This window comes from Pelodiscus sinensis, chromosome 19 (genome assembly GCF_052426305.1).
Source record: "Pelodiscus sinensis isolate ZL-2025 chromosome 19, ASM5242630v1, whole genome shotgun sequence".
Taxonomy (NCBI): domain Eukaryota; kingdom Metazoa; phylum Chordata; order Testudines; family Trionychidae; genus Pelodiscus; species Pelodiscus sinensis.
This window is the reverse complement of record NC_143070.1, coordinates 10,762,696-10,789,435: the sequence shown is the minus strand read 5'-3', so window position 1 is coordinate 10,789,435 and position 26,740 is coordinate 10,762,696. Positions and strand designations below refer to the sequence as shown.

The 26,740-nt window shown below is 52.7% G+C and overlaps 1 protein-coding gene across 2 annotated transcripts in view; it reads right to left on the bottom strand.

Moving 5' to 3' along the window:
* Positions 1–4,561: 4,561 nt before the first annotated feature.
* The window catches only part of LOC149522164 (uncharacterized), a 34,740-nt gene continuing 12,561 nt past the window's right edge, over positions 4,562–26,740 (bottom strand). The window contains exons 4-8 of one of the 2 annotated variants that reach the window (XR_016347266.1): positions 21,349–21,432; positions 18,300–18,475; positions 15,826–15,929; positions 8,847–9,549; positions 4,562–8,441 (exon numbers count right to left, since the gene is read on the bottom strand). Coding sequence is in view for 1 of the 2 variants with exons in the window: in XM_089770493.1 (XP_089626619.1) it covers positions 9,402–9,549; positions 15,826–15,929; positions 18,300–18,475; positions 21,349–21,432 (512 nt within the window). In the remaining variant the exon portion in view is untranslated. Of the gene's footprint in view, positions 8,442–8,839; positions 9,550–15,825; positions 15,930–18,299; positions 18,476–21,348; positions 21,433–26,740 lie in introns of those variants that run through there. The other variant, XM_089770493.1, reaches the window with a different exon arrangement.

Here is a 26,740-nt window from a genome sequence, read left to right as displayed (position 1 = left end):
AACAGGATGAGGTTTAATAAAGAGAAATGCAAAGTGCTCCACTTAGGAAGGAACAATCAGTTCCATACATACAAGATGGGAAGCGACTGTCTAGGAAGGAGCATGGCGGAAAGGGATCTAGGGGTCATAGTGGACCACAAGTTGAACATGAGTCAACAGTGTGATGCTGTTGCAAAAAAAGCAAATATGATTCTAGGTTGTATCAACAGGTGTGTTGTAAGCAAAACTCATGAAGTCATTCTGCCGCTCTACTCTGCACTAGTTAGGCCTCAGCTGGAGTACTGTGTCCAGTTCTGGGCGCCACATTTCAAGAAAGATGTGGAGAAATTGGAAAGGGTACAGAGAAGAGCGACAAGAATGATTAAAGGACTAGAGAACATGACCTATGAAGCCAGGCTTCATGAACTGGGCTTGTTTAGTTTGGAAAAAAGAAGATTAAGGGGGGACATGATAGCGGTTTTCAAATATCTAAAAGGGTGTCACAAGGAGGAAGGCGAAAATTTGTTCCTCTTGGTTTCTGAGAACAGGACAAGGAGTAATGGGCTTAAAGTGCAGCAGGGGAGGTTTAGATTGGACATTAGGAAAAAATTCCTAACTGTCAGGGTGGTCAAATATTGGAATAAATTGCCAAGGGAGGTGGTGGAATCTCCCTCTCTGGAGATATTTAAGAACAGGTTAGATAGACATCTGTCAGGGATGGTGTAGACGGAGCTTGATCCTGCCTTGAGGGCGGGGGGCTGGACTCGATGACCTCTCGAGGTCCCTTCCAGTCCTATTATTCTATGATTCTATGAAGATGGTTTATTAGGTGATGAGCTTTCATGGCCCAGACCCACTTCTTCAGATCAATTTGTGGAAGAAAATTGGCATGATCATATATACGACAGGTTGAACCTTTCTAATCTGGTAGGGTATGTCTACACTACAGCGCTAATTCGGACTAACTTAGTTCGAATTAGTTAATTCGAACTAAGCTACTTTCTTTCTAATCTGGTAGGGTATGTCTACACTACAGCGCTAATTCGGACTAACTTAGTTCGAATTAGTTAATTCGAACTAAGCTAATTTGAACTAGCGCATCTAGAACTAAAAGCTAGTTCGAATTAGCGTTTTCCTAATTCGAACTAGGGTGTCCACACTGATTGGATGCAGGGGGGCATTTAAGGGCGGCTGAAACCGGTTCTGGCAGGGCATCAGGTCAGTAGTTGCTTTGTGTGGCTGCTGTCTGAGGCTATCTGAAGCTCGTGCTTAAAGGGACCCCCCAGGACAGCCGGTTCTCAGCTTTTCCTGCTTGCTTGCCAACCTCGCCGAGGGACAGCAAAGCGTTGGTCTCTGTGCCCGTCTGTGTCGGTGCTTCCCTTCGGGGGGGCCGCCGCAAGTGGCAACATGGAGCCACAGCTCACCCTGCACCTTCTGGTGCACTTTCTGGACTTGCTGCTGCAAGCCTGCCACCAATGGCTCGAGGCTGCCTGGCACCTCCTGGTGCACGTCAGCCCCCTGCCTCTCCGCCTGGCCGCCCTAGGGGCGTGGAGGAGCCGCGGCAGCGCCCCGGCACTGGCGTGCCCTGCCGCGTCTGGCGTCTGGACACCAGCACCGACTGGTGGGACCGCATCGTCCTGGAGCTCTGGGACGACCGACAGTGGACCCAGAACTTCAGGATGAGGAGGGACACCTTCCTGGAGCTCTGCGAGTGGCTCGCCCCTGCCCTGCGCAGAAGGGACACTCGCATGAGGCCCGCCATCCCCCTCCAAAAGCAGGTGGCCATCGCCCTCTGGAAGCTCTCCACGCCGGACAGCTACCAATCCGTCAGGAACCAGTTCAGCGTGGGGAGATCCACCGTCGGAGCGGTGCTCATGCAGGTATGGCACTCGTCGGCCACTGCGCCGGAGGGGAGGGGGGCTGCGAGGAGGGGATGGGCCGCCCCAGGGACAAAGAGGGGGCGGGAGGAGGCAAAAGCTCCCGGCACCGGAGGGGTCGGTCTGTCCCGGCCGTACTACACGCCGCCAGGGGGGTTGCTACCGGGAGTGGGGCACGGGGCACTGCCAGGGCACGAACGCTCCCAGCCACCCGGGTGCCCCACTGATTGGCGCTTTGCTGTGTCTCTCTCCGCAGGTGGTCAAGGCCATCAACCGGGTGCTGCTCCGCAGGGTGGTCCGCCTCGCCGACCCGGTCGCCGTCATCCGGGGATTCGGTGCCCTCGGCTTCCCCAACTGCGGGGGGGCCATCGACGGGACGCACATCCCCTCCGTGCCCCGGAACACCAGGCGTCCCGGTACGTGAACTGCAAGGGGTACTTCTCCGTGAGCCTGCAGGCCGTGTGTGACCACCGGGGACAGTTCACGGACATTAATGTGGGCTGGTCCAGCAAAGCATACGACGCCCGGGTGTACCGCAACTCCTCCGTGTGCCAGCGGCTGCAGGCTGGGACCTTCTTCCCCGACCGCCACATCAGGGTCAGGGACGTGGACATACCCGTGTGCCTGGTGGGGGATGCCGCCTACCCACTGCAGCCGTGGCTGATGAAGCCCTACACGGGGCACCTCAATCCCTCCCGCCAGGCCTTCAATGCCAGGCTGACCAGGGCCCGCATTGTGGTGGAGGTGGCCTTCGGGCGACTGAAAGCCCGCTTTCGATGCCTCCTCACCCGTCTGGACCTGGCAGAGAACAACATCCCTCCCGTGGTGGCAGCATGTTGTGTGCTCCACAATTTGTGTGAGCGAAAGGGGGAGGCTTCCCTGCCAGCCTGGATGGCTGAGGCTGACCGCATGGCTGGACACTACGGTCAGCCCCGCACCGCCGCCATCCGGGAAGCCCGGGGGGGGCCGTCCGGATCTGGGAAGCCCTGCAGGAGAGCTTCCTGGGGGAGGAGGAGGAGGACTGACCTCTCCCTGCATGCCCCACTGGGGCCTTCTTCCACCCTACCCCCCTTTCCCTTTCCCCTCCCTACCTACTGTAAAATAAAGACACCTGTTTTTCAATCAAAAACGTATGTTTATTTCACATAACTGGGGTGGGGGGAGGGAGGGGGAGGGTGGGAGAGGGGAGGGGGAAACCTGGGACGAGGGAGCTGGAAGGGGAGGGAAGGGAGGAAGGGAAAGGAACGCTCAGGTGTGGGAGTCCAGCTGCCTCTCCCGTCTCGCCACACTGCGGGTCCGGGGGCCTCGGTGGGAAATGGTTGTGGAGGGGGGGGCAGGAGGGACAGGGGGTGTGGAGGAAGCAGGAGGGGGAGCAGAGGGGGAGCAGGGGGAGCAGCAGGAGGAGGAAATGGGAAGCGGTCGAGCAGGCTCTGGAGGTGGCCTCGCAGGGCATGGCCCTGCTCCTCCAGGGCCTCCAGACTCCTCTGGCGCAGCCTCAGGTCCTCCTGGACCCAGTGGTCCTGGGTGCGGAGCTGATGATCCATGAACCGGAGGTGCCGCCTTTGGTACTCCTCATCATTCCTGGCTCTCCTGCTGGCCCGAGCACGGGCAGCTGCTGCAGGCGGGGTCGTGCGCCCTGCAGGCCCAGGTGCTGCAGCTGTGGTGCAACAAGACCAGCGGTCAATTACCCCAGGGGCCCAGGTGTGTGAAACCCAGCTCCCCTCTGCAAGGCCAGGGCCCCTGCAGGATCCCCAGCTGCTGCTCCGTGGTGGGCAAGGCCCAGGCGCACGGTCCCGGGGCTCCCTCTCGCCCCAGCCCCCCGTACACATAAGGGGAACACAATGGTACTCACATGTAGATGCTTCCCCGGCCTCGGACGACACAGGCGAGTGGCTCTGTGGGGTGCCTTGGGGGTCCCGGGTCCCGGGCAGGCTGGCGGCAGGCTCCAGGCTCTCAGAGCCCTCCTCCTCCTCCGTCTCCTGGAGCGGTCCCTCTGCCCCGGGGTCTATCACGTCCCGGGGGGCAGGGACAGCATGAGCCCCCAGGATGCGGTCCAGGGCATGGAAGTGGGGGCAGGCCTCCGGGTCGGCCCCTGGCAGGCAAGCCCGGGAGTAGGACTGCTGCAGATCCTTGATTTTGCAGCGCACCTGCTCCCGGCTGCGCTGGTGGCCCCTGGCGGCCAGGCTGGCAGCCATGCGTCCGTAGACGGCCGCGTTCCTGTGGCTAGTGCAGAGATCGTGGACATTGGAGGCCCTCCCCCAAACCTCGATGAGGTCCACGATCTCCGCACTTGACCAAGCGGGCGCCCGCCTTTTGCGCCCCTGGGCAGGCTCCTGGGAGCCGCCAGGCTGGTCCTGGGGAGCAGTGGAGGGCTGGGAGTCCTCGGGTGGCTGGCTCATGGTGTGGCAGATGCAGGGTCTGCTGGCACGGGTGCTGGCAGCCTTGCAACTGGCACAAAGTGTGTAGCCAGCCCGTGCCCCTTTAAGGGCTCCGGGGCCGGGAGGGGGGCAGATGAGTTTCCCTGGTGTTGGCCAGAGTGGCCACCAGGGAAAGCTGGGGAGGGCTAGCCTCCCACTAGTTCGAATTAAGGGTCTACACAGCCCTTAATTCGAACTAGCTAGTTCGAACTAGGCTTAATCCTCGTAAAATTAGGTTTACCTAGTTTGAACTAAGCGCTCCGTTAGTTCGAATTAAGTTCGAACTAACGGAGCGCTAGTGTAGCGCCTATTAAAGTTAGTTCGAACTAACTTTGTAGTGTAGACATACTCGGACTGACTAGTCTGGCAACATCTATGGTTTGGCATCCTTGGGGACCCTGTGGTTGGAGCAATATGTGTGTGTGGAGGGGGAGGGGGGACTATGGCAGCAGAATCATAGATGTTGCCAGACAAGAGAACTCCAGCAGCAGAGCCAGGTTGACAGCAGGAGGCCGAGGACCCAGCTGGGACTGGGAGAGGAGCCGGGCCAAGTGCCCTTGGGTCTTCACTGACCTCCCATAGGAAACTCCTTGGTTTGGGACCAATCAAGTCCAGGGGTGCCGGATCAGGGAGATCCAGCCTGTCCCTGCAGGCTAAGAGAAATGTTTTTGGTAATGTTTGAGATATTAATTACTAATTAAACAACCCTGTTTTCTTAAACTCTGTGCAAATATCACTTCTAATTTATAAAAATAAACCTTAAATGTAAACACAGGGCCAAGTCCTGCCTATTTAAATGAATATATACATAGAGTAAATCTGCTGACGACTCCGAATTATTTTGATTTACACTCATTAACTGAGCACAACTGATTAGATATTAGGAATCAGCTAATTGTTATTGTTAAAACAGAGTCAACTCTAGCCTCATGATTACTGAAAATGTTTCATCGCATTTTTTCTTCCAGACCCAAGAAACCATGTAATAGAGTACACATGCAAATTAGTTTATCTTAACTGACTGCATTCAGTTTAATGGACCAAAATTATGGATCTTTTAAGCTTGATTAGAATGGCAGTCTCAAAAGAGCAATTTTTCATGGTTACAATGGGCAAATGTACACAGTATGGGAGAGGAAGGGGGAGGCTTTCCTGCCAGCCTGGATGGCAGAGGCTGACCACCTGGCTGGCCAGTATGCACAGCCCCGCATGTCTACCAGCCGGGAGGCCCTTTGAGGGGCTGTCCACATCCAGGAAGCCCTGCGGGAGAGCTTCCAGGTGGACGAGATCTGAAGTCCCCCTGGCGTGCCCCACTGGGGCCTTGTGCCTTACATTCCACCCCCCACTTCCTTCCCTTTCCCCTCCCTAACCCCTCTTCCTGATCTACAATAAAAACACCTGTGTTGCCACAAAAAAAGTCTTTATTTTACATAGCTGGGGTGGAAAAGGGGAAGAGAGAGGGTGGGAGAGGCGAAACCTGGGAGGAGGGAGCTGGAAGGGGGAGGCAAGGAAAGGAAGGGAGAGAGGAAGCTCAGGGTTGGGGATCTTCAATCAATCCACCAGAGCCTGCAGGTGCTTGTGGAGGGCACAGCCCTGCTCTAGTAGCTCCTGGAAGCTCTCCCGCTACAGCTGCAGGTCCTCTTGAACCCACTGCTCCTAGCTGTGGATCTGCTGTCCCTGTAACCACAGCTGCTGCTTCTGGAACTCCTCCAGGTTGCGGGTGCGCCTGCTGGCCTGGGTGCGGGTGGATGGTCCAGGCGGGGTGGTGCGTCCTGCACTCACAGGTTCTGCAGCTGCAGAGAAACAAGAGAAGTGGTCAGTTCTCCCTGGGGACACAGTGGGTGAAACCCAGCCGCCCTCCGCAAGGCGAGGACGGCAGGTATCTGCATCATCACCTCCTGCTATCCCCGGGAGTGTGAGCTGGCCCAGGACTACACCCCAGACCCTGTGCTGCCTCTAATGTGGTGTGTGTGTGTGGTAGGGGGAGATGTGCCTGCTTCTGTGTAGAGGGGGTGTCTGGAGGGAGGGCAGTGTGCAGTGTCTGTCTCTGAGGTCAGGAGCCTATCATGTGCCTTCACACGTAGATGTGTGTGGGAACAAGCCAGGGCCCCTGCATGGCACCTAGCTGGGGCCACATGTCCTGGATGGCATGGCAGATGAACAAGTTGCCGCCTGCTCTGTGGCCATCAAGGCCCACGCGCACAGTTCCTGGGCTCCCCCTCGCCCTGCATAAGGAGACCGTGATGTCACTCACATGTGGAGGCCTCCCCGGCCTCGGATGAGGCTGCTGACGGGCTCTCTGGGATGGCTCGGGGGTCCTGGGTGCTGGGCATGGTCCCTGCAGGCTCCTGGCTGCCGTCGTCCTCCTCTTCCTGTATCGAGGCAGGGTCCTCTGCCCCGTGGTCAATGAGGACCAGGGGGGCACAGACCGTCTGACCCCCCAGGATACATTCCAAGGCCTCATAGTAGGGGCAGTCCTCTGGGTCAGCCCCCGGTTGGAGGCCCTGGCACAGGCCTGCCGCAGCTCCTTAACTTTTGTCCCCACCTGCTCCTGGCTGCACATGTGGACTCTGGTGGCCTGGCTGACAGCCATGCGGCTGTAGATGGCCATATTCCTGCACCTAGTGCAGAGATCATGGGCATTGGAGGCCTCCCCCCAAGCCTCAATGAGGCCCACAATATCTGCACTAGACTAGGAAGGTGCCTGCCTTTTGCCACCCTTGGAAGGCTCCTGGGAACTTCCAGCCTGGTCCTGGGGAGCGGTGGAGGGCTGGGTGGCAGCGGGTGGCTGGCTGATGGTGTGCCAGGTGCATGGTCTGCTGGCTGTGTGCTGGCAGGCTGGCAACTGGCACAGGTACTGTGGCCAGAGTCTTCCCCTTTAATGGCTCTGGGAGGGAGCAGATGAGTTTTCCTGTTTGTGCCCAGAGTGGCCAGAAGGGCTCCCTGGGAAGGGCAAGAGGCCCCCTAATTCAAATTAAGTGTCTACACAGAACTTATCCTGAATTAGCTATTTTGAATTTGGTGTTATTCCTCATAGAATGAGATTTACCAAATTTGAAATAAAGGCTCCACTATTTCAAATTAATTTCAGAATAGTGGTTTGTATGTGTAGACGCTATTAAAGTTAATTCGAAATAACAGCTGTTATTTCAAATTAATTTTGTAGTGTAGACATACCCTATAACAGAACGTATTACATATCCAAAAACACCCATTCTAACATACCTGCAGAACGTATGTAACAATACCTGAAACATAAGAACATCTGGAGTCACTACTGTCTGCCACGTTTATCTCTTGGATAAAAACACTAGATAGTCACCCAAATAAAATATAAGCCTACATTGTGCAAAAAGAATACTAACCACTTAACTAAAAAGTGATAACTATGAGGATACAATTTAGCGATAAAAAGATGGTTAGAATTCATCAACGTTGTTGCCACAATGTATGTTTGTTAACTGGAATTTTTAATCAATTCTAGGTAACTGAGCTTTAAAAGGCCCTACATATTGGCTCCAGGGCCATGACTGTAGGTGCTGTAGATAATGTAATTCACCCAACAGCAGAAAGATGGGAGGTCAAAGTATTTACAAGAAGTGAAAAAATGAACAAAGAGTTTCTAATAAATATTTGAATCTTATTCCAACATGCACTTTGATAGCAGTCTACAAGCCATAGCAAAACTCTTATGTCAGAAAAAAAGTGCCAGATTAGCTAACTTATTCTCCGGGAGCATTTTATTGGTTTTTTATAAAAAAGATATAGGTAAGAATCTCTGCGCTCAGACCACACTCAATCTTTGTCATTTATTGCAATTAAAAAAAATAGTAAAACCAATTTTCTCCAACGACTGAGTTAAAATTTTATACAAAATATTGTTCCAAAATCTGTTATAAATGGAAAAGCCACCCCCTCAGCTCCCAGAAGGGTGGGGACTTGAAGAACTTTGCAAAAGAAGAGGCTACAGTTGTTTTAATTTTAGAAAGTATTTACTTTTGAGGGTTATTGATCAAAGAGTGCTTGGTTGTTTCCATATTCAAAAGAGTATGAATAACGCTGATATTCTTAGTTAAATAAATTTTTCTTACGATAGGGATATTGTGCAATAAAGGGAAACTGTTAAACATTTATGGTTTCCAGTCCATTTTTACATTATTTAATAAAACTTATTGTTGAAGCAAACGCCTCAGTTTACGCAGCTAAACAGACAGTTTTATTGGCCAATAAAAGCAAAGTGAGCCAAACGTGGTCCCAGCAAAGTCGGGCCCAGTAAGGCTGCTTAATACAATCAATCCTAGTATTTTATACCCTTAACCAAACAAGTTTGACGTTAGGGCAAGAAATCAAAGAGAGCTTCAAAGAGGAATTATTATCAGCATAGAAAGAAACAGGTTAAAAGGGAGTTTGAGCTTCAGTTCAAAATAGTTCATTAACACATTCCAACAGCGCATCCCTCTGGTCTCTCCCCACCTCGGTGAAGGCCAGTTCACTCCCTCGTGCAGACACAAGAAACTGAAATGGCTTTTTGTTATACAGAATGGCTTTTAGCTAAATATGAAATGGTATATACATTATATTGGCTTACAAGCCTTACAGGGTGGGTGGACGGGCAGGGGAGGTGAGGGACTAGACCCATTCTGGGCACCACCAAAAATTATACAAACCTGCCACCCCTGCTGGCTTGAGCCCGCACCCAGTGACCTGGGAAATCTCATTCCCCCCCTCCTCCCGGTACCTCAAAGAGGCAATACTTCCCCTCTCGGAAGCACAGTATAGTAGAAAATGTTTAAGAAAATGAGGTGAACAACATCAGCATTAAATTGAGAAAACACAACAGCTAGGGTTCACAGACCGAACCATGAGCAAAGACCCACCCCAGGGAAAGCTGAGGGTGGTGCTGCAGCTCTCTGCTCAGGGAAGATCCCAACACCCCTCGCCAGGTGGGAAAGGCTGATCACTGGCAAGGAAAATAGGCAGCAGAGGAGAGAGGACAAAATGTACAAATGGCTTTTGTGTTTTTCACCCAGAGAGCCTCAGACCAGCCCCTGGCACTGGAATGGCTCAGGTGTGATGCTGAAGAAAGATCAGTCCAGCTTTCCCCGGGCTAATTCTAGAAACACTTCCATTATGAGTCTCCTCCCGCTGGAATTGCCTTTGCTGCTTTAAGTGCATCAGGTTTGCTGCAGATCCAGTGTCTCTCGCTGGCACATCGCAGGCTGCCAACCCTGATTTCATTCAGATACGCGCAGTCACCTCCTTCTCGGATTTTAAACCTGCAGGGCAGAAGCCAGGGAGCGGGTGTCAGGCAGGGGCTGAGTGTTTCCTGTCCATCACAGACGGAGCAACACTGGTATGGGGCAGGGAGCTGCTGCATTCACAGCCCCTCAGTTCCCCTTCCGGCCTCCTAGCCGAAGGGGACAGTTCCACGGGGGGCAGTGCGGCAGCAGAACCAGGTGAGGTTCTAAGAGGAACTGGCCACCATGGAGCATTTACACCAAGGGGATGTTTTAACCCCAGGTCCCACTCCCCACCCAGCTGCCCCAGCACCCAAACTGCCCTGGCGCAAGTTCCAGGGGAGCAGCACATGGTGAGGAGCAGCAGGTGATGCTGCACATGAGCTAGGGCAGGCATTTGACATCAGCTCTCAGGCCAGGTATCCAGCAGGCCAGGCTGGAGCTAAAAATGGCAGCAGCACAGACCCTGGGGCCATGGTGTGACCCAGCCGCTCACACCCAGCTTCCCACCAGAGCCGCAGCCCCACCTCTGCACAGGGCAGGATCCTGACCCACAGGCAAATGTCACCCATGGTCTCATGCTGGCTCAGTAGCAGGTACTGGACTGGGAGGAGGCCCAGCACCACTCTGGGCAGGCTGGGATCTCCCCACCCCCAGACCTCCAGCCTCTGGCTCTGGGTGGGCTAAGACATCCCAGAGACAGGATACCCACACCCCCGCCCACCTGGTCACATGGCTGGGGTGTGCAGGGGGAGGCACCAGCACCCTGCCAGCAGAGCTCTGCTGGAATGGCAATGACGTAACCCACAACATCTTGAGTGGGGGGCTCCTGGCGTCTGATGAAGTGGGATTTTGCCCACGAAAGCTCATGCTCCAATAAATCTGTTAGTCTATAAGGTGCCACTGGACTCCTTGTTGCTTTTGCAGATGGAGACTAACACGGCTACCCCTCTGATACTTAACAAATAGTCTAGTAGCACCTTAAAGACTAACAAAACATGTAGATGGGCTCATGAGTTTTTGGTCCAGTCATCTGAAGAAGTGGGCTGTGCCCATGAAAGCTCATGATCCCATCTACGGCTGCGTCTAGACTGGCCGATTGAATTTCCGCAAGAACACTGACTTCCTACTGTCTGAAATCAGTGCTTCCTGCGGAAATACTATGCTGCTCCCATTCGGGCAAAAGTCCTTTTGTGCAAAGCTTTTGCACAAAAGGGCTAGTGTAGACAGCTCAGATTTGTTTTGCACAAAAAAGCCCCAATCGCAAAAATGGCGATTGGGGCTTTTTTGCAGAAAAGCGCGTCTAGATTGGCACGGATGCTTTTCCGCAAAAAGTGCTTTTGTGGAAAAGCATCCATGCCAATCTAGATGCTCTTTTCCGCAAATGCTTTTAACAGAAAACTTTTCCGTTAAAAGCATTTGCGGAAAATCGTGCTAGTTTAGACGTAGCCTAAATGTTTTGTTAGTCTGTAACTGGAAAGCCTTAAAAAACAACAAATAGTCTAGTAGCACCTTAAAGACTAACTTGCCTCCTCTTCTGAAGATGTAAAAGTAGGGGGCTCTGGCTAGTAAGACTCTGGGTCCAGTCCTGCAGCCAAGCCTCAGAGGAACCCCGAATTCTCACTCGTTCAGCCTTGCCTGGCCAACAGGACAGACATGAGCCACAACAGACTGGTAACTACACACTATCTGCAGGACCTGTGTGTGTCTGTACGACAGGCTTGTCTTTATAAAGCAGATGCTAACTATTTGTTTACTGTATTCTCAAAAAATGCAGCATATTGCCTTCTCCCTTGAAAAAGTTCCCATTTGCTTCTGATAAGCCAGAGCTGGGGAACCTTTTTTGGGGTCAGGGCCACTGAACCACAGGAAAAAAATAATCAGTCAGGAGCCACGCACAAGTGACAAATCAAAGCCTTGGAGGCTGGATCCAGGCAAGCTGGGCCCTAATGGGTAAGCTCAGCCCCTCCCCAGGGCTGGGTTTTACCCTTAAAGGGCCAGTACAGGGTAGGTGCCCCTTCACAAGGCCATACATTCCTACTGTACGAATGGAGGAGGTGCAAGGTGTGGGAGGCAGCAGGGTGAAGAAGGGAGCGCTCGGCTGGTGCACAGAGTTGGGATGCAGGAGAGGGTGACAGCTGTGGGCTCTGGGCTAGGCACTAGGGTGCAGCAGGTGCAGGCTCGGGCCAGGAGGCCTTACCACAGGTATAAGCAAATATGTGGACAAGGGCGAGCCAGAGGCTACAGCATGCTTAGACTTTCTGATAATCCTATGTGGCTCAGTAAAGTGCCACAGCGCAGCAGGATGTTCAGGAAGGCTTCAGAATTCATAGGTGAAGACCATCTGGTCTTGGTGTCTTACTGCTGTTTAGCTCGTTCCAAAACATCTGACACCTCAGTCTGGCTCAGTTCCTCAGCCTTCTCCTCTAACAAGAATGCTTGGGGGGTGGGGAGGGGGGATGACACCTTCCCCACATCCTCTGCAGGGACAATGGATGCAAAGAATTCACTCAGCTGCCCTGCAATGGCCGAGTCCACTGGATGCTTCTTTAGCACCTCAAAGGTCTTGTTATTCCTCCCTCCCTTCATCACTGTGTGGAAGGTTTCCTGCTTCTGACAAAAACAAAAAACAAAAAAAACCTCTGTGCTGTCACTTTGACTCGTCGTTCAACAAATGCTTTCTGGACCTGCCTCATTGAAACTGTACACTTGACCTTCTATTTTCCTTACTAGGATTTGGCTTCCAATTTTCAAAGTAGTAACCCTTCCACCAGTGCCTCTTTCTCTGTTTAGCTAAAGTGGCTTTTTCGTTGTAATTTTTTAAGTGTTTGGGGTCGGGGATAATATACCCTAACCTTATCCACTGCACCACTGGAGGAGCCCCTCAATGTTCCCACATTCTGGGACCCTCTTATCAGTCCTATGTCCCAAGGGTGCCAGTGTGGGGTTTGAACCCTTGACATGTGGCAACTGAGTTAGGTACCTTTGCCACTCATAGAATCATAGAATCATAGGACTGGAAGGGACCTCAAGAGGTCATCGAGTCCAGCCCCCCGCCCTCAAGGCAGGACCAAGCTCCGTCTACACCATTCCTGACAGATGTCTATCTAACCTGTTCTTAAATATCTCCAGAGAGGGAGATTCCACCACCTCCCTTGGCAATTTATTCCAATATTTGACCACCCTGACAGTTAGGAATTTTTTCCTAATGTCCAATCTAAACCTCCCCTGCTGCACTTGAAGCCCATTACTCCTTGTCCTGTCCTCAGAAACCAAGAGGAACAAATTTTCTCCTTCCTCCTTGTGACACCCTTTTAGATATTTGAAAACCGCTATCATGTCCCCCCTTAATCTTCTTTTTTCCAAACTAAAAAAGCCCAGTTCATGAAGCCTGGCTTCATAGGTCATGTTCCCTAAACCTTTAATCATTCTTGTCGCTCTTCTCTGTACCCTTTCCAATTTCTCCACATCTTTCTTGAAATGTGGCGCCCAGAACTGGACACAGTACTCCAGCTGAGGCCTAACTAGTGCAGAGTAGAGCGGCAGAATGACTTCACGAGTTTTGTTTACAACACACCTGTTGATACAGCCTAGAAACATATTTGCTTTTTTTGCAACAGCATCACACTGTTGACTCATATTCAACTTGTGGTCCACTATGACCCCTAGATCCCTTTCTGCCATGCTCCTTCCTAGACAGTCGCTTCCCATCTTGTATGTATGGAACTGATTGTTCCTTCCTAAGTGGAGCACTTTGCATTTCTCTTTATTAAACCTCATCCTGTTTACCTCTGACCATTTCTCTAACTTGCTAAGGTCATTTTGAATTATGTCTCTATCCTCCAAAGAAGTTGCAACCCCACCCAGTTTGGTATCATCTGCAAACTTAATAAGCGTACTCTTTATCCCAATATCTACATCATTGATGAAGATATTGAACAGTACGGGTCCCAAAACAGACCCTTGAGGAACTCCACTTGTTATCCCTTTCCAGCAGGATTTAGAACCGTTAACAACAACTCTCTGACTACGGTTATCCAGCCAATTATGCACCCACCTTATCGTGGCCCTATCTAAGTTATATTTGCCTAGTTTATCAATAAGAATATCATGCGAGACCGTATCAAATGCCTTACTAAAGTCTAGGTATATGACATCCACCGCTTCTCCCTTATCCACAAGGCTCGTTATCTTATCAAAGAAAGCTATCAGATTAGTTTGGAATGACTTGTTCTTCACAAGCCCATGCTGGCTATTCCCTATCATTTTATTACCTTCCAAGTGTTTGCATATGATTTCCTTAATTACCTGCTCCATTATCTTCCCTGGGACAGACGTTAAACTGACCGGTCTGTAGTTTCCTGGGTTGTTCTTATTCCCCTTTTTATAGATGGGCACAATATTTGCCCTTTTCCAGTCTTCTGGAATCTCCCCGTCTGCCATGATTTTTCAAAGATCGTAGCTAAAGGCTCAGATACCTCCTCTATCAGCTCCTTGAGTATCCTGGGATGCATTTCATCAGGACCTGGTGACTTGCTGACATCTAACTTTCCTAAGTGATTTTTAACTTGTTCTTTGTGTATCCTATCTTCTAAACTTACCCTCTCTCTGCTTGTATTCACTACGTTAGGCACACCTCCAGACTTCTCGGTGAAGACCGAAACAAAGAAGTCATTGAGCATCTCCGCCATTTCCAAGTTCCCTGTTACTGCTTCTCTCTCCTCACTAAGCAGTGGGCCTACCCTGTCCTTGGTCTTCCTCTTGCTTTTAATGTATTTATAAAAGGTCTTCTTGTTTCCCTTTATGCCTGTAGCTAGTTTGATCTCATTTTGTGCCTTTGCCTTTCTAATCTTGCCCCTGCATTCCCGTGTTGCTTGCCTATATTCATCCTTTGTTAGTTGTCCTAGTTTCCATTTTTTATAGGACTCCTTTTTTATTTTGAGATCATGCAAGATCTCCTTGTTAAGCCAAGCTGGTCTTTTGCCATATTTTCTATCTTTCCTACACAGCGGAATTGTTTGCTTTTGGGCCCTTAACAACGTCCCTTTGAAATACTTCCAACTCTCCTCAGTTGTTTTTCCCTTCAGTCTTGCTTCCCATGGGACCTTACCTACAAGTTCTCTGAGCTTATCAAAATCTGCCTTCCTGAAATCCATTACCTCAATTGTGCTGGTCTCCCTTCTACCTTTCCTTAAGATCATGAACTCTATTATTTCGTGATCACTGTCCCCTATACTGTCTTCCACTGAAAGAGCGCCCTAATGTTCTTACATTCTGGGATCCCTTTATCTGTCCTATGTCCCAAGGGTGCGAGGTCCAGGTTGGTCCTTACAATCTCCATGCAGTTTGCAGGCATTTCACTGACCCTTTTTATTCCCATTTATGTAACTTCTAATTTTTATGCAGTTGTCCTGCATTTTCCTTCTTCAAATAAATGCTGCTGTGGGGGGTTCTTTGACATTTCCCCACTAAAGTGATGTTAAATGCAATTACTTAAGATCACTGTTACCAATCGGTCCAGCTATGTTCACTCTGGGACCAGATCCTGTGCTCCATTCAGAACTGCCGCTCCTCTCACGGGCTGCAGGACAAAGACTCACCAGTTGCTTCCAAGAAGCAGTTACTGATGCTGTCTAGAAATCTGATCTCTGCCTCCCATCCTGGAGTGATGTGTTCCCAGGCAACATGGGGAGAGCTGAAACCCTCCTGTATTACTGGGGTTTCTGCCTTTGCAGCATCTCTCATCTCTCTGTTCTTCTCACAACCACACTCACCAGGCTGGTCCGGTGCTTGGTGGCACTTCCCTACTGCTGTGCTCTCAGGGTTCAGGCAGGGAAATTTCTATTTAGAGATTCCATGGTGCAGCTTGAGGTGAGATTTTTACACCCCATCCCCACCACTGTAGCCTAATCTGCCATTCTAGGGTTCGCCCCCTGCGATCGGCTCAGGTGGGGGGTTGGGTATTTGAACCCACCCAGCTCCCACTGAAATCAGGCTGGGGATACCATCTGAGCCCATCTCTACCTGATTCCTGTTCCAATGGCAGCCCCAGGAACCCAAAGCTTATGACTCTCTGGATTCAGCAGTGTTGATGCCTCGTTACAGATTCAGGGGCCACGTTACAGCCAGACAGATGAGGAGGCTTTGGCCCGAGACACCAGATGGCACCCGTCACTAGCACACTGAGCACACGCCCCCAAGTGCTCTCTGGCTGCTCCCACAGCTCTGGCTGGGGGGGCTCAGCCTGAACTGGGTACCTCAGACACTGGGGACCCAAAGCCCAGGGAGTTCACAGAGAGGGGGGCAAAGACTCACCAGATGTTGAATTCGGTGCCGTTGGCCCATTTCCAGAGCTGCCCTGGGCCCCTTTGGAGGCCGATCCAGTGGTCGAATTTGCCTTTATGGCGCAGCAGGAAAGTCTAGAACAGCAGAGGGGGAGGGAGTGTCAGGGCCTTATTAACCCTCCCCCCCCCAAACCCAATTCCCCCCACCCCAACCTCCCCAGGGCTGGGGCCGCTCTTGGGAACTGCCAGGTCCAAGCTCCCCCACCCACCATGCTGGGCCAGGCTCCGTGTGAAACCCTCCCCTGACAGGGCAGCTGGGCTCCCTCCAGCCCTCCTAGGGGAAGGAGGGTATGTCTACACTACAGCACTAATTTGAACTAACTTAATTCGAATTAGCTAATTCGAACTAAGCTAATTCAAACTAGTGCATCTAGACCTAAAAACTAGTTCGAATTAGCAAAATGCTAATTGAGTGGACCCTGAACCGAGGTTAAGGCTGGCCGGAAGCAGTGCCGGCAGGGCATCAGATGAGGACTTAGAGCATGGAGCTGCTGTCTCAGGCTAGCCGAGGGTTGTGCTTAAAGGGACCCGACCCCCACCCCAGACAGACAGTTCTCAGCGGTTCCCCGCTTGCAAAGCAGTCCTGGCTTGGAGTGCCCTGAGTGCCCACACTTGGCAGATCACAGCACTCGGCCATCAGCCCAGCTGCACTTGCCGCAGGCTGCCATCCGGGGGGGTCAATCGGGGGGCTGCAGGAGAGTTTCCACCCCGAGGAGCCCGCAGAGCCACCCCAGTCCTCCCCATCGGGGGCTCATACCCCATTCCTCCCTCACCTCCTTCCACTTACCCATCCCTAGCCACCCCTTCCTGATGTACAAAATAAAGGACATGTGTGGTCAAAAATAGAAACTCTCTTTATTGAACAAAACTCGGGGAGACTGGGAAAAGGAGATAGGAGAGGGGAAGACAGAGGGTGGGAGAGGGGAGGGCAACTAAAATGATCAGGGGTTTGGAACAGGTCCCATATGAAGAGAGGCTAAAGAGACTGGGACTTTTCAGCTTAGAAAAGAGGAGACTGAAGGGGGATATGAGAGAGGTCTATAAAAGAATGAGTGGTGTGGAGAGGGTGCATAAAGAAAAGTTCTTCATTAGTTCCCAAAGTAGAAGGACTAGAGGACACCAAATGAAATGAATGGGTAGCAAGCTTCAAACTAATAACAGAAAGTTGTTCTTCACAAAGCAAATAGTCAACCTGTGGAACTCCTTGCTGCAGGAGGTTGTGAAGGCTAGAATTAGAACAGAGTTAGATAAATTCATGGAGGCTGGGTCCATGGAGTGGTATTAACCAGGGGGTAGAAATGGTGTCCCTGGCCTCTGTTTGTGGAAGGCTGGAGATGGATGGCACGAGACAAATGGCTTGGTCATTGTCTTCGGTCCATCCCCTCCTGGGTATCTAGTGTTGGCTGCTGTCGGCAGACAGGCTTCTGGGCTAGATGGACCTTTGGTCTGACCCAGTACGGCCGTTGTAAGCTCAGGGTTCAGGGTCGGGGGTCTCACTGGACCACCTTGATTTTAATGCAAACCTGCTCCTGGGTGGCCAGGCTGGCAGCTATCCTGCCCTAGACGGCCACTTTCCTGTGCCTAGTGCAGAGGTTGTGGATGAGGTCCATGATCTCTGCACTAGACCAGGCAGGCGCCTGCCTCTTGCAGCCCCGGGCAGGCTCCTGGGAGCCGCCAGCCTGATCCCAGGAAGAGGCGGAGGGCTGGGTGGCAGCAGGTGGCTGGTTCGTGCCGTGCCAGGTGCAGGGTCTGCTGGCTGGGTGCTGGCAGGCTTACGCCTGGCACGGGCACCGTAGCCAGACTGTGCCCCTTTAAGGGCTCCAGGGCCGGGAGGGGGGCAGAAGAGTTTCCCTGGTGGTGCCCAGAGTGGCCACCAGGGAAAGCTGGGGAGGGCTAGCCTCCCACTAGTTCGAATTAAGTGGCTACACAGCCCTTAATTCAAACTACTTAATTCGAACTAGGCGTTAGTCCTCGTGGAATGAGGTTTACCTAGTTCGAATTAAGCACTCCGCTACTTCGAATTAAGTTTGAACTAGCGGTTTGCATGTGTAGCGCCTATCAAAGTTAATTCGAACTAACGTCTGTTAGTTCGAATTAACTTTGTAGTGTAGACATACCCGGAAAGAGATGATCAGAGCAGGGGATGCTGGGAGGGACCAGGACCAAGAGGACCCCTCTCCCACCCTTAGCTGGCTGCTCTTCCCTACCCTGGGGCACTGGCTCTTCCAGCCACACTGGGGTCTCAGCCCCCTCCAGCTCCAGGCAGCCCAGCAGACACCGGGGCCAGCCCAGCAGTCACTGATACCAGAGGGGCCCTGGGCCCAGCCCAGCCTAGCCCAGCCCAGCCGGGCATTCAGGGCTGGAAAGTCCATTGGCTCTGGGCTCCAAGCTGCTCCTCCCCCGCAGGGCAGAGCCCAGGCCAGGCCAGAGCGAGGAGTCTCTCACCATTTCCTGCTCGTTGTCGATCGCAGCCAGGGATGCCCCTAGGGCAGAGCAGCGGCTCCGGCTGTAGGTCCAGTTCCCTTCGCCCTTGGAGAAATAGAAGCATTTCCCCTGGTAGCCGACCCAGCCATCCAGGCATGCGGGGCCCTGCACAGCTGGGGAGCGCCCAGATAACGACACTGAAACGAGACAGGAAGAGGTGGGGTGAGAGGACCTGCCCGTGGGTGGGGAGAAACGATCCTGGCACCCCAGGCTGCTGAGACTCCTCTGATGCCTAGTAGCTGCTGTGGGGGAGAGGAGAGGGAGCCAGGAGGATGCTGGGAATCCAGCCCCACAGGGAGGGTTCTCTGACCCGATGGCACCCGGCCACTGTCTCAGTTCACACTCCACAGGGAGACAGCTGACAAAGGCCTCGTGTGTCTAAGCCCGTAAGGCTGGGCCCAGGCTGTGGGTCAGAGCAGGGGGCTGCAGGGGGAGGGGACCATGATCAGGGCCGGCAGGAGAGTGATGCTGGGTAAGAGGCGGGTTCAGCAGGGTTGGCCAGGCCAGTTCCCCGAGGAGTTCTGCTCGCCTGGGCCGCTGCCCCTCCCCTGCCCTCCGCTGCGCTGGGCTGCCCAGGAGGGGGTTAAGGAGCGGGGGGGGGGGGGGAACAAACTCCCTGCCCTTCGCCAGGCCGAGCGCCCGCTGCCCGTTGCTCCCAGCGCAGCCAGACACAGGGCGAGGGAGACGTTTGCCGGGCAGGAAGGGACACGCCCAGCCTGGGGGCAGGGACAGCTCAGAGCAGCCCAGGCACAAGTCCTGGGGCCAGACACGCAACTCAAAGCAGGTGAGTAACTGAGAGAAGTGCAGTGACTGTCCATCAGGGACACATCAGTTTACACTGAGTGCCTCTCCCCGCCAATGCCTCCCACAGAAGCAGCAGCAGGGGGGCAGGTGGGAGCCGGTGCTGGGAGAAACCAGCTTGTTAAGCTCCCCAGGAGCACCGGATAACACAGTCTCCTGCTCCCCAACTCCCATGCTGCTGCCTGTATGGAGAGGCAGCACTGCGGAAGGTGAGGGGGGCCAGTGGGAAGCAGCTTTCATGCCAGCTCCCCACACGTATGGGCTCCCATGCAGCCGCCTGCCCCCCTGTGCTGCTGCCTCTCTCTCAGTGGCAGCAGCAGGGGGGAATGAGGGAGGCAGGCTCCAGGAGTCGACACTGAGAAATGGCTTTTCAACTAGCTCTGTGCATGTGCCAGTTCTGCAGAGCCTCCTTCCCCCCACCCCCACTGCCTCAAGGAGGACAGGCGGGAGCCAGAGCTCAGGAGGAGTCAGCTCAATAGCCAGCTCCGGAGCTGCCTGCCCTTCCACCCCCTGCACTGTTGCCTCTGTACCAGAGACAAGAGCACAGGGAGGCTGGGAGGGTCGGGGGGGGGGGGGCAGTCAGGATGCTAGAGCAGCCTCTGTCGGTGGTGGGCCCAGGCTCCCCTTGCAGCCCGGCTCTGGCACCCCACGCTTTGTGTTGCACTGGCTGCCGGCCCCGCCCCAGGGAGTATTTTAGCAATTGCCTGACAGATCATTTGTTGCCGCTGCAGTATTAAAATAAACGTTCTGACATTCCTGTTCCAAACACCATGTGAGTTTGGGATTTCCCTCCCTGCCCCCCGCCCCTGAGCCCTCCCCCGAATCACTCCTGCTCACACTCAGCCCCAGGGGAATCTGGCAGGGGGAGGAGTCTGCTGCAAACCCCTCCAGCCATTTTTGTGCACTTGCCCCAGTGACTCTGTAGCTGGTTTGAAGCCTTCCCCTGTGGCTGGGACACAGTCAGGTTTGGGGGCCATTAGCAGCTGGGGCAGGGGGATCCAAGGCCTGTACCCTCCAGAGAGGTCACCGTGCAGGGTGCTGTTCGCACTAGTGCTGGCGCACGACTGGAGCAGGGCAGGCCTCGCGTATGATGCTTCCTGGCGCCGCTCAGCGTGTGCCCTGTGTCACTGATCTCAGGGGGCTGCTTCAGGGGCACAATTTCAGGTTTCACATCCTGTACAGACTGGAGGTGGACATGGACGTATACGGCCCCCAGGAGAAAAGGTGCCAGGCCTGTGGGCACCTTCCCGTACTGCCTCAGAGGGCCAGGGCACTGCAAGGAGCGGTTCAGGGCTGGGAGCCTCTGACTAGTGCCATCTCCATCTGCATTCTGGGCTCCCTGAACTCAGCAGGGTGGAGCCCCAAGCTCCCAGATTTCATCTTACACACCATGAGCCAATGCTGCTGGCAATAGACCCTCTGAACTGGTGTGATAATGCTGAGCAGTGCTCCCTGTAAGTGTGAGCTGAGCACTTGGGCAGCCACCCAGGGAAATTCAGGTGTCACCCCACTGAGGAGCTGGGTGCCCACAGCAGGCAGTGTGTGTTGCTGCAGGTGGTGCACATCTGCACCTGCCTCAGTGCACAGATAAGTTATTCTGCACACACATGGGAAAAAATGATAGAAAGCTTCATCCTTGCAAATCACTCACACAGAGGTGCTGGTGTAGCAAGTGTCACTCTGGTCATGTACTGCAGGGACCAGCACCAGGGTAGGCCCCTTGCTACACCCTGCAGTGCCCTGATATTACCCATTTGCACCAATTCCATTTTATCAATGAATTAACATTCCCAGGCAGCACCTGCCAGCCTGGCCCCAGGCACGACGCGGGGACACAGGCAGGCCAGGCTGGTGCCTCAGGACAACGGGCTGCAGGCAGAGGGCCCAGCTCACTGCTGCCCTGCACCCGCCCTGTCAATCATCCCTCCCCCCAGTGACTGCGTCTGGAGCCCAACAATAGTCACTGGCACCCCACGTGCACAGAGATGGACTGGGGGGAGTGGGGCTAGTGTCAGTCAGACCCTCCCCCCACAGCGAGTGCCCAGGGCAGGGTCTGGGAGGGGGCAGGAGGCGGCTCTGGGAGGAGCATCCCCCAGGAAGCCTCTGTCCCAGGGGCAGGTGCCAGACAGGTCAGGAGGAGATGCTGTGACTAGGGCAGCTTCAGGGGGGTGGGACGTGCAGAGAGGGGGCAGGGGGGCTGAGAACTCACCTGCCAGGGCAGTAACAGCAATGAGAAGACCAAAGTTCATGACTGCGAGAGCGACTGCACATGTCCTGGAGTTCCAGCAATGCCCTGAAACAGAGGGACCCGTCAGGCCGGGCCGCGAGGCTGCGTCTCACTGACAGCACCGGGCTGGGGCTGCCCTAGAACACATCCCGTTCTGCCCCTCACACCTCCTACCAGACGCTCTGGGAGAGGCACCCAGGAGCTCAGGCAGGCTGGGGCTGGCAGAACAGCCCCTCCCCCCTCAGCCCAGCGCCCCTCTGCCCCCGGCACTGCCAGCCAGGCCAGCACCAGGCTTGTGAACTCAGGGCACATAGACAAGGACCCATATGTGCCAGGGGCAAGAGCTTCCCCTCCCCCGCAAAGTGCCTGTCCCCACACACGGGGTCTCACCCGGGCAGCACGCAGCAAAGGGGGAGAAGGATCCAGGCCGAAAGAGGCCAGGGCTTTCATGAGGGGTCTGATCCGCCAGCCCAAACGGCCCCTGCCCAGACATACACCCAGCACTGTGTGCGCCAGCCAGCCCCTGGGAGTCCCCAACCTCCTGAGCAGTGTCCGCTGTGAGCTGAGCGCAGCTCGGTCCCAGTCCCGGGGATAAGCAAATCCCCCCACTGCGATTATCCTGGGGTCCACGTGATTCCCCCCACATGGTAGGAGTCCCCTCCCCCCCCAGCAATGCCCCCCCGTCTGCCCTTTCCCAATTCCCTGCGCCCAGCGTCGCGCAACTTCCAGCCCCCAATAGCACCCCGCAGCCTGGGTCCCTGTCACTCACCGGCCCCTCGGCAGCGCCTGCCCCAGTCCAAAAGACACGGTCGCTGCCAGCCTGGGATTGGGGCGCTCCTGGCTGAGGGGATGTGACGCGCAGCCAGGCCGCCCTATGAGCCCGCAAGGCAGCTTCCATTTCCAGCCCTGTAACCACCCCGCTGTGCTCACAGCAACTCGGCTGAGGGGCGCTGTGAGTAACAACATGACGCTGGGACCGCCCTGGAGTCTGATTTCCTGGGTGCTGAGATGTTCTCCCTGCCCAGCTGCTGCCTGTGTCCTGGGACCTGCCTGTCAGTGTGGGAGGGGGCACACTGCAGTGACCACCACACAGAGCAGTTTAGTATCATCTGCAGGTTTTGCCACTTTACTGTTTACTCCTTTCTCCAGATCATTTATGAATAAATTGAATGTGATCGGTACCAGGACCATCACTAGTTACCTTTCCCCACTCCAAAAACTGACCATTTATTCCTACCCTTTGTTTCCTGTCTTTTAACCAGTTCTCAGTCCATGAAAGGATCTTCCCTCTTATCCCATGACAACTTAATTTACTTAAGAGCCTTTGGTGAGGGACCTTGTCAAAGGCTTTCTGGAAATCTAAACACACTAGATCCACTGGATCCACCTTGTCCACATGTATGTTGACACCCCCCCCCCAAGAAAGTCTAGCAGATTAGAGTCAAGATTGCCCTTTACAGAAACCATGTTGACTTTCTCCCAACACATTATGTTCAGCCATGCGCTTGACAATATTATTCCTTTCTATAGTTTCAACTAATTTTCCTGATACGGATGTTAGACTTACAGATCTGTAACTACCAGGATCACCTCAAGAGCCCTTTTAAAATATTGGAATGACATTGTCTATCTTCCAGTCATTAGGTACAGAAGCTGATTTAAAGGATAGCTTACAAACCACAGTTAACAGTTCTGCAGTTTCCCATTTGATTTCTTTCAGAACTCTTGTGTGAATGCCCTCTGGTCCTGGTGATGTGTTACTGTTAAGTGTGTCAATTTGTTCCAAAACCTCCTCTAATGACACCTCAATCTGGGATAATTCCTCAGATTTGTCACCTAAAAAGAATGGCTCAGGTTTGGGACTCTCCTCAATATCCTCAGCCGTGAAGAATCAAGTAAAAATTAATTTAGCTTCTCCTCTATGACTCCATCATCTCTGAATGCTTCTTTAGCATCTCAATTGTCCAAGGGCCCCACTGGTTGCTTAGCCATCCTATCCTGAGGTGACATGTACCCCACCAATATGGGGATAGTTGAAATCCCCCATGATTATTAATTTTTTTATTTTTAGACTCTCTAATCTCTCTTAGCATTTCATAGTCACTTTCACTGTCCTGATCAGGCGGTCGATAATATATCCCTACTGCTATATTTTTCTTATTAAAACATGGAATTACTATCCATAGAGATACTATGGAACATTTTGGCTCATTTAAGATTTTTACGTCATTTGATTCTTTATTTTCTTTCATGTATAGTGTCCCTCTCCCACCCACATGACCTGTTCTTTCCTTCTGATTTACTTTGTACCCTGGTAAGACTGTACAAGTTTCCATTATGCCTATTATGTCAATATCCTCCTTTAAAACGAGGTGCTCTAGTTCACCCATTTTATTATTTATACTTCTAGTGGTTGTGTATAATAAGCACATTAAAAAGTTGTCATTATTTATGTCTGCCATTTCCTGATCTGTCAGACTCATTTTTCATTTGATTGTGTCTCATCTGATCTGACCCATACGTTCATCCTCTCCTCCTGACTAGAACACAGAGAATCTCTATTAATAGACTCTCACCTAAGAGATGTCTCTGTCTGATCCATGTGTTCCTCTGTACCCGTTAGCTTTTCCACAGCTCTTAATTTAAAAGTTGCTCTAGGACCTTTTTAATGTTAAGTGCCAGCAATCTGGTTCCATTTTCCTTTAGGTGGAGCCCATCCTTCCTGTACAGACTCTCCCTATCCCAAAAGTTTCCCCAGTACCTAATAAATCTAAACCTCTCCTCTCTACTCCATCATCTCATCCACGCATTGAGACTCTGAAGTTCTGCCTGCCTGCCTAGCCCTGTATGTGGAATAGGAGGGAACATCCCCACACACCAAGGAGACGTTTTCCAGTGGCATTAAGTGATACAAAGGCTGCTGTGGCCAGCACTTCCCTGCTCACACACTGGGGTAGCAGATGCTAGAAAGGGCTGGGCTGGAGCCCTCTGCTTGGGTGCGGGGGTGGGGGGTAAGAATGGGGGCTCAGCTACTTGGGATCCCTTTGATAATGTCAATTCACTTTGGATAAGTCACTCAGCCCTGCTTGTGCTTGGTTATTGCTAGGGATGTCAACGCGTAGTCAACTGCTCAGCTCCCATCCTCTATTAACCCTCCTTTACTTTCCCTACACTGGACGAATCCCACAGAGAATGTCACAACCTGCACCCCACCATCAATCTCAGCCTGGACACTTTGACATGAGAGATCCATTTCCCAGACACCACAGTACAAATCACTGATGGCAAAATCAATACCAATCTCTAGAGGAAGCCCACTGACTTCTACACTTACCTACATGCCTCCAGCTTTGATCCAGGACACACCATATGACCCACCCTTGGACCTGCGGTTCCCGACCTTTTCCAGATGGGGACCCATTTTGACAATTCAGGAAGACTTGGTGACCCAAGGCAATTCAAAAAAGGGGGGAGGAGGGTGAGCAGTGCCACCTGGGGAGACACTTGGCGACCCTTTTGAAATGTAATGGCGACCCATATTTGAGTCCCAATCCATAGGTTGGGAAACCCTGCCTTAGATACAACTACATCTGCTCCAATCCCACTGACAGAGACCAGAAACTTCAAGATCTTTACCAAGCATTCGTAAAACTCAACTACTCACGAGGGGAAATAAAAAAACAAATTCAGAGTGCGTGGCTAAACGTGTCAGGCATCCCTCCCGACATACATATCTCCCTCTGTGACCTGCTTTTTGAGGGAGCGGGTCTCTTTTTGGACCAAACGGACTCCAGACTACATAACCTGAAGGATTCTTGGGTGCCCCTTAAGTCTCTGGGAATCCCTTGTCTGCATGTTTGTTAACCCCTTCAAAGAACTCTAATAGATTAGTGATAGAAATGCAGCCGTGTTAGTCTGGTGTAGCTGAAACAAAATACAGACTATGTAGCACTTTAAAGACTAACAAGATGGTTTATTAGATTGGAATGGAAATCCATCAACCATATGAAGAAACTTGCACAGATACAGACAGACATCATCTTTCTATCCAATTGCAAGATGGACATCGTACCCAAAGGACTGAAAGTGAACAATTCCGGCCCACGAAAGCTCATCATCTAATAAACCATCTTGTTAGTCTTTAAAGTGCTACATAGTCCTGTATTTTGTTTCAAATAGATTAATAAGGCATAATTTCCCTTTACAGAAACCATGTTGATTTTTGCCCAAAAATTATATTCTTCTTTGTGTCTGACAATTTTATTCTTTACTATTGTTTCAACTATTGTACCCGGTGAGAGTACAAGCTGTGGTGTGAGTGTGTGTGCGCCTGACTGTTTGAATTTTACAGTTTGAAGTGTGAATTGAGTCTGATTCCAGGTGAGTGCTAGCAGTTTCAGTTTCAGCTTCTGTGGCAGTTGGGACTGAGAGCCTGCCATTGTTCCCTTGATTGCCTCTGATTAGCCTCAGGCTCAGCCTTCCCCTGTGTGACTCAGAAGGGGGCAGGCCTGACCTAGGCAAGCAGGCTTTAAAAAGCCAGAGCAGTGCGACCAGGGGAGCGAAGTGGACAGGAGACTGCAGACAGGGGAGTTGAAGAGGGAGTTGAGCAGAGGGAGTGACTGATGGTGATGAAGACCCGAAGCGCTTGTGCTAGTACTTCTCCTGTCTCCTCCACCTGTGCCTGTATCCAGACAGAGAACCTGAGCATGGATGCCTCTACCCAGGTCCTGGTGTGGTCTTGCTGTATTTGTGGCTTGCAATTCCCACTGAGTGATCTCCAGGCTGGGGGAGACAACCATTGTGAAAGGTGCCTGCTGGTGGAATCTCTCAGGCAGCAGGTGGGAGAGCTACAGGAGGAGGTGGCCAGGCTGAGGAGCATTCGAAGCCATGAGGAATTCCTGGATAGTATTCCTGTGGAGTCCACTGAGGTCACTGTCCTAGGATGTGGGACTGTTGACCAGCCACTTATGGAGGAGGCAGTGGTACAGGGTGAGCACTGGCAGCTGGTTACTTCCGGCAGCAGGCAGTGTTCCACCCCTGCTCCTAACCCTCCCACTGTGTTGTTACATAACCGTTATACTTTACTTTCTGCAGGAGACAAGGAGTCACCCCCCACAGTGGAGGAGACCAGGCCTTGCACCACCAAGGTTGAGCAGTCTCCTGCCACCACTGCGAGGAGGAAACGTAGGGTAGTGGTGGTTGGAGACTCTCTTCTGAGGGGAACGGAGGCACCCATCTGTCGCCCTGACAGTTCATCTCGAGAGGTATGCTGTCTGCCAGGGGCCCGTATCCGAGATGTTACGGAAGCATTGTCGAGGATTATCCGGCCCTCTGACTACTACCCCATGCTACTCATCCACGTGGGCACAAATGA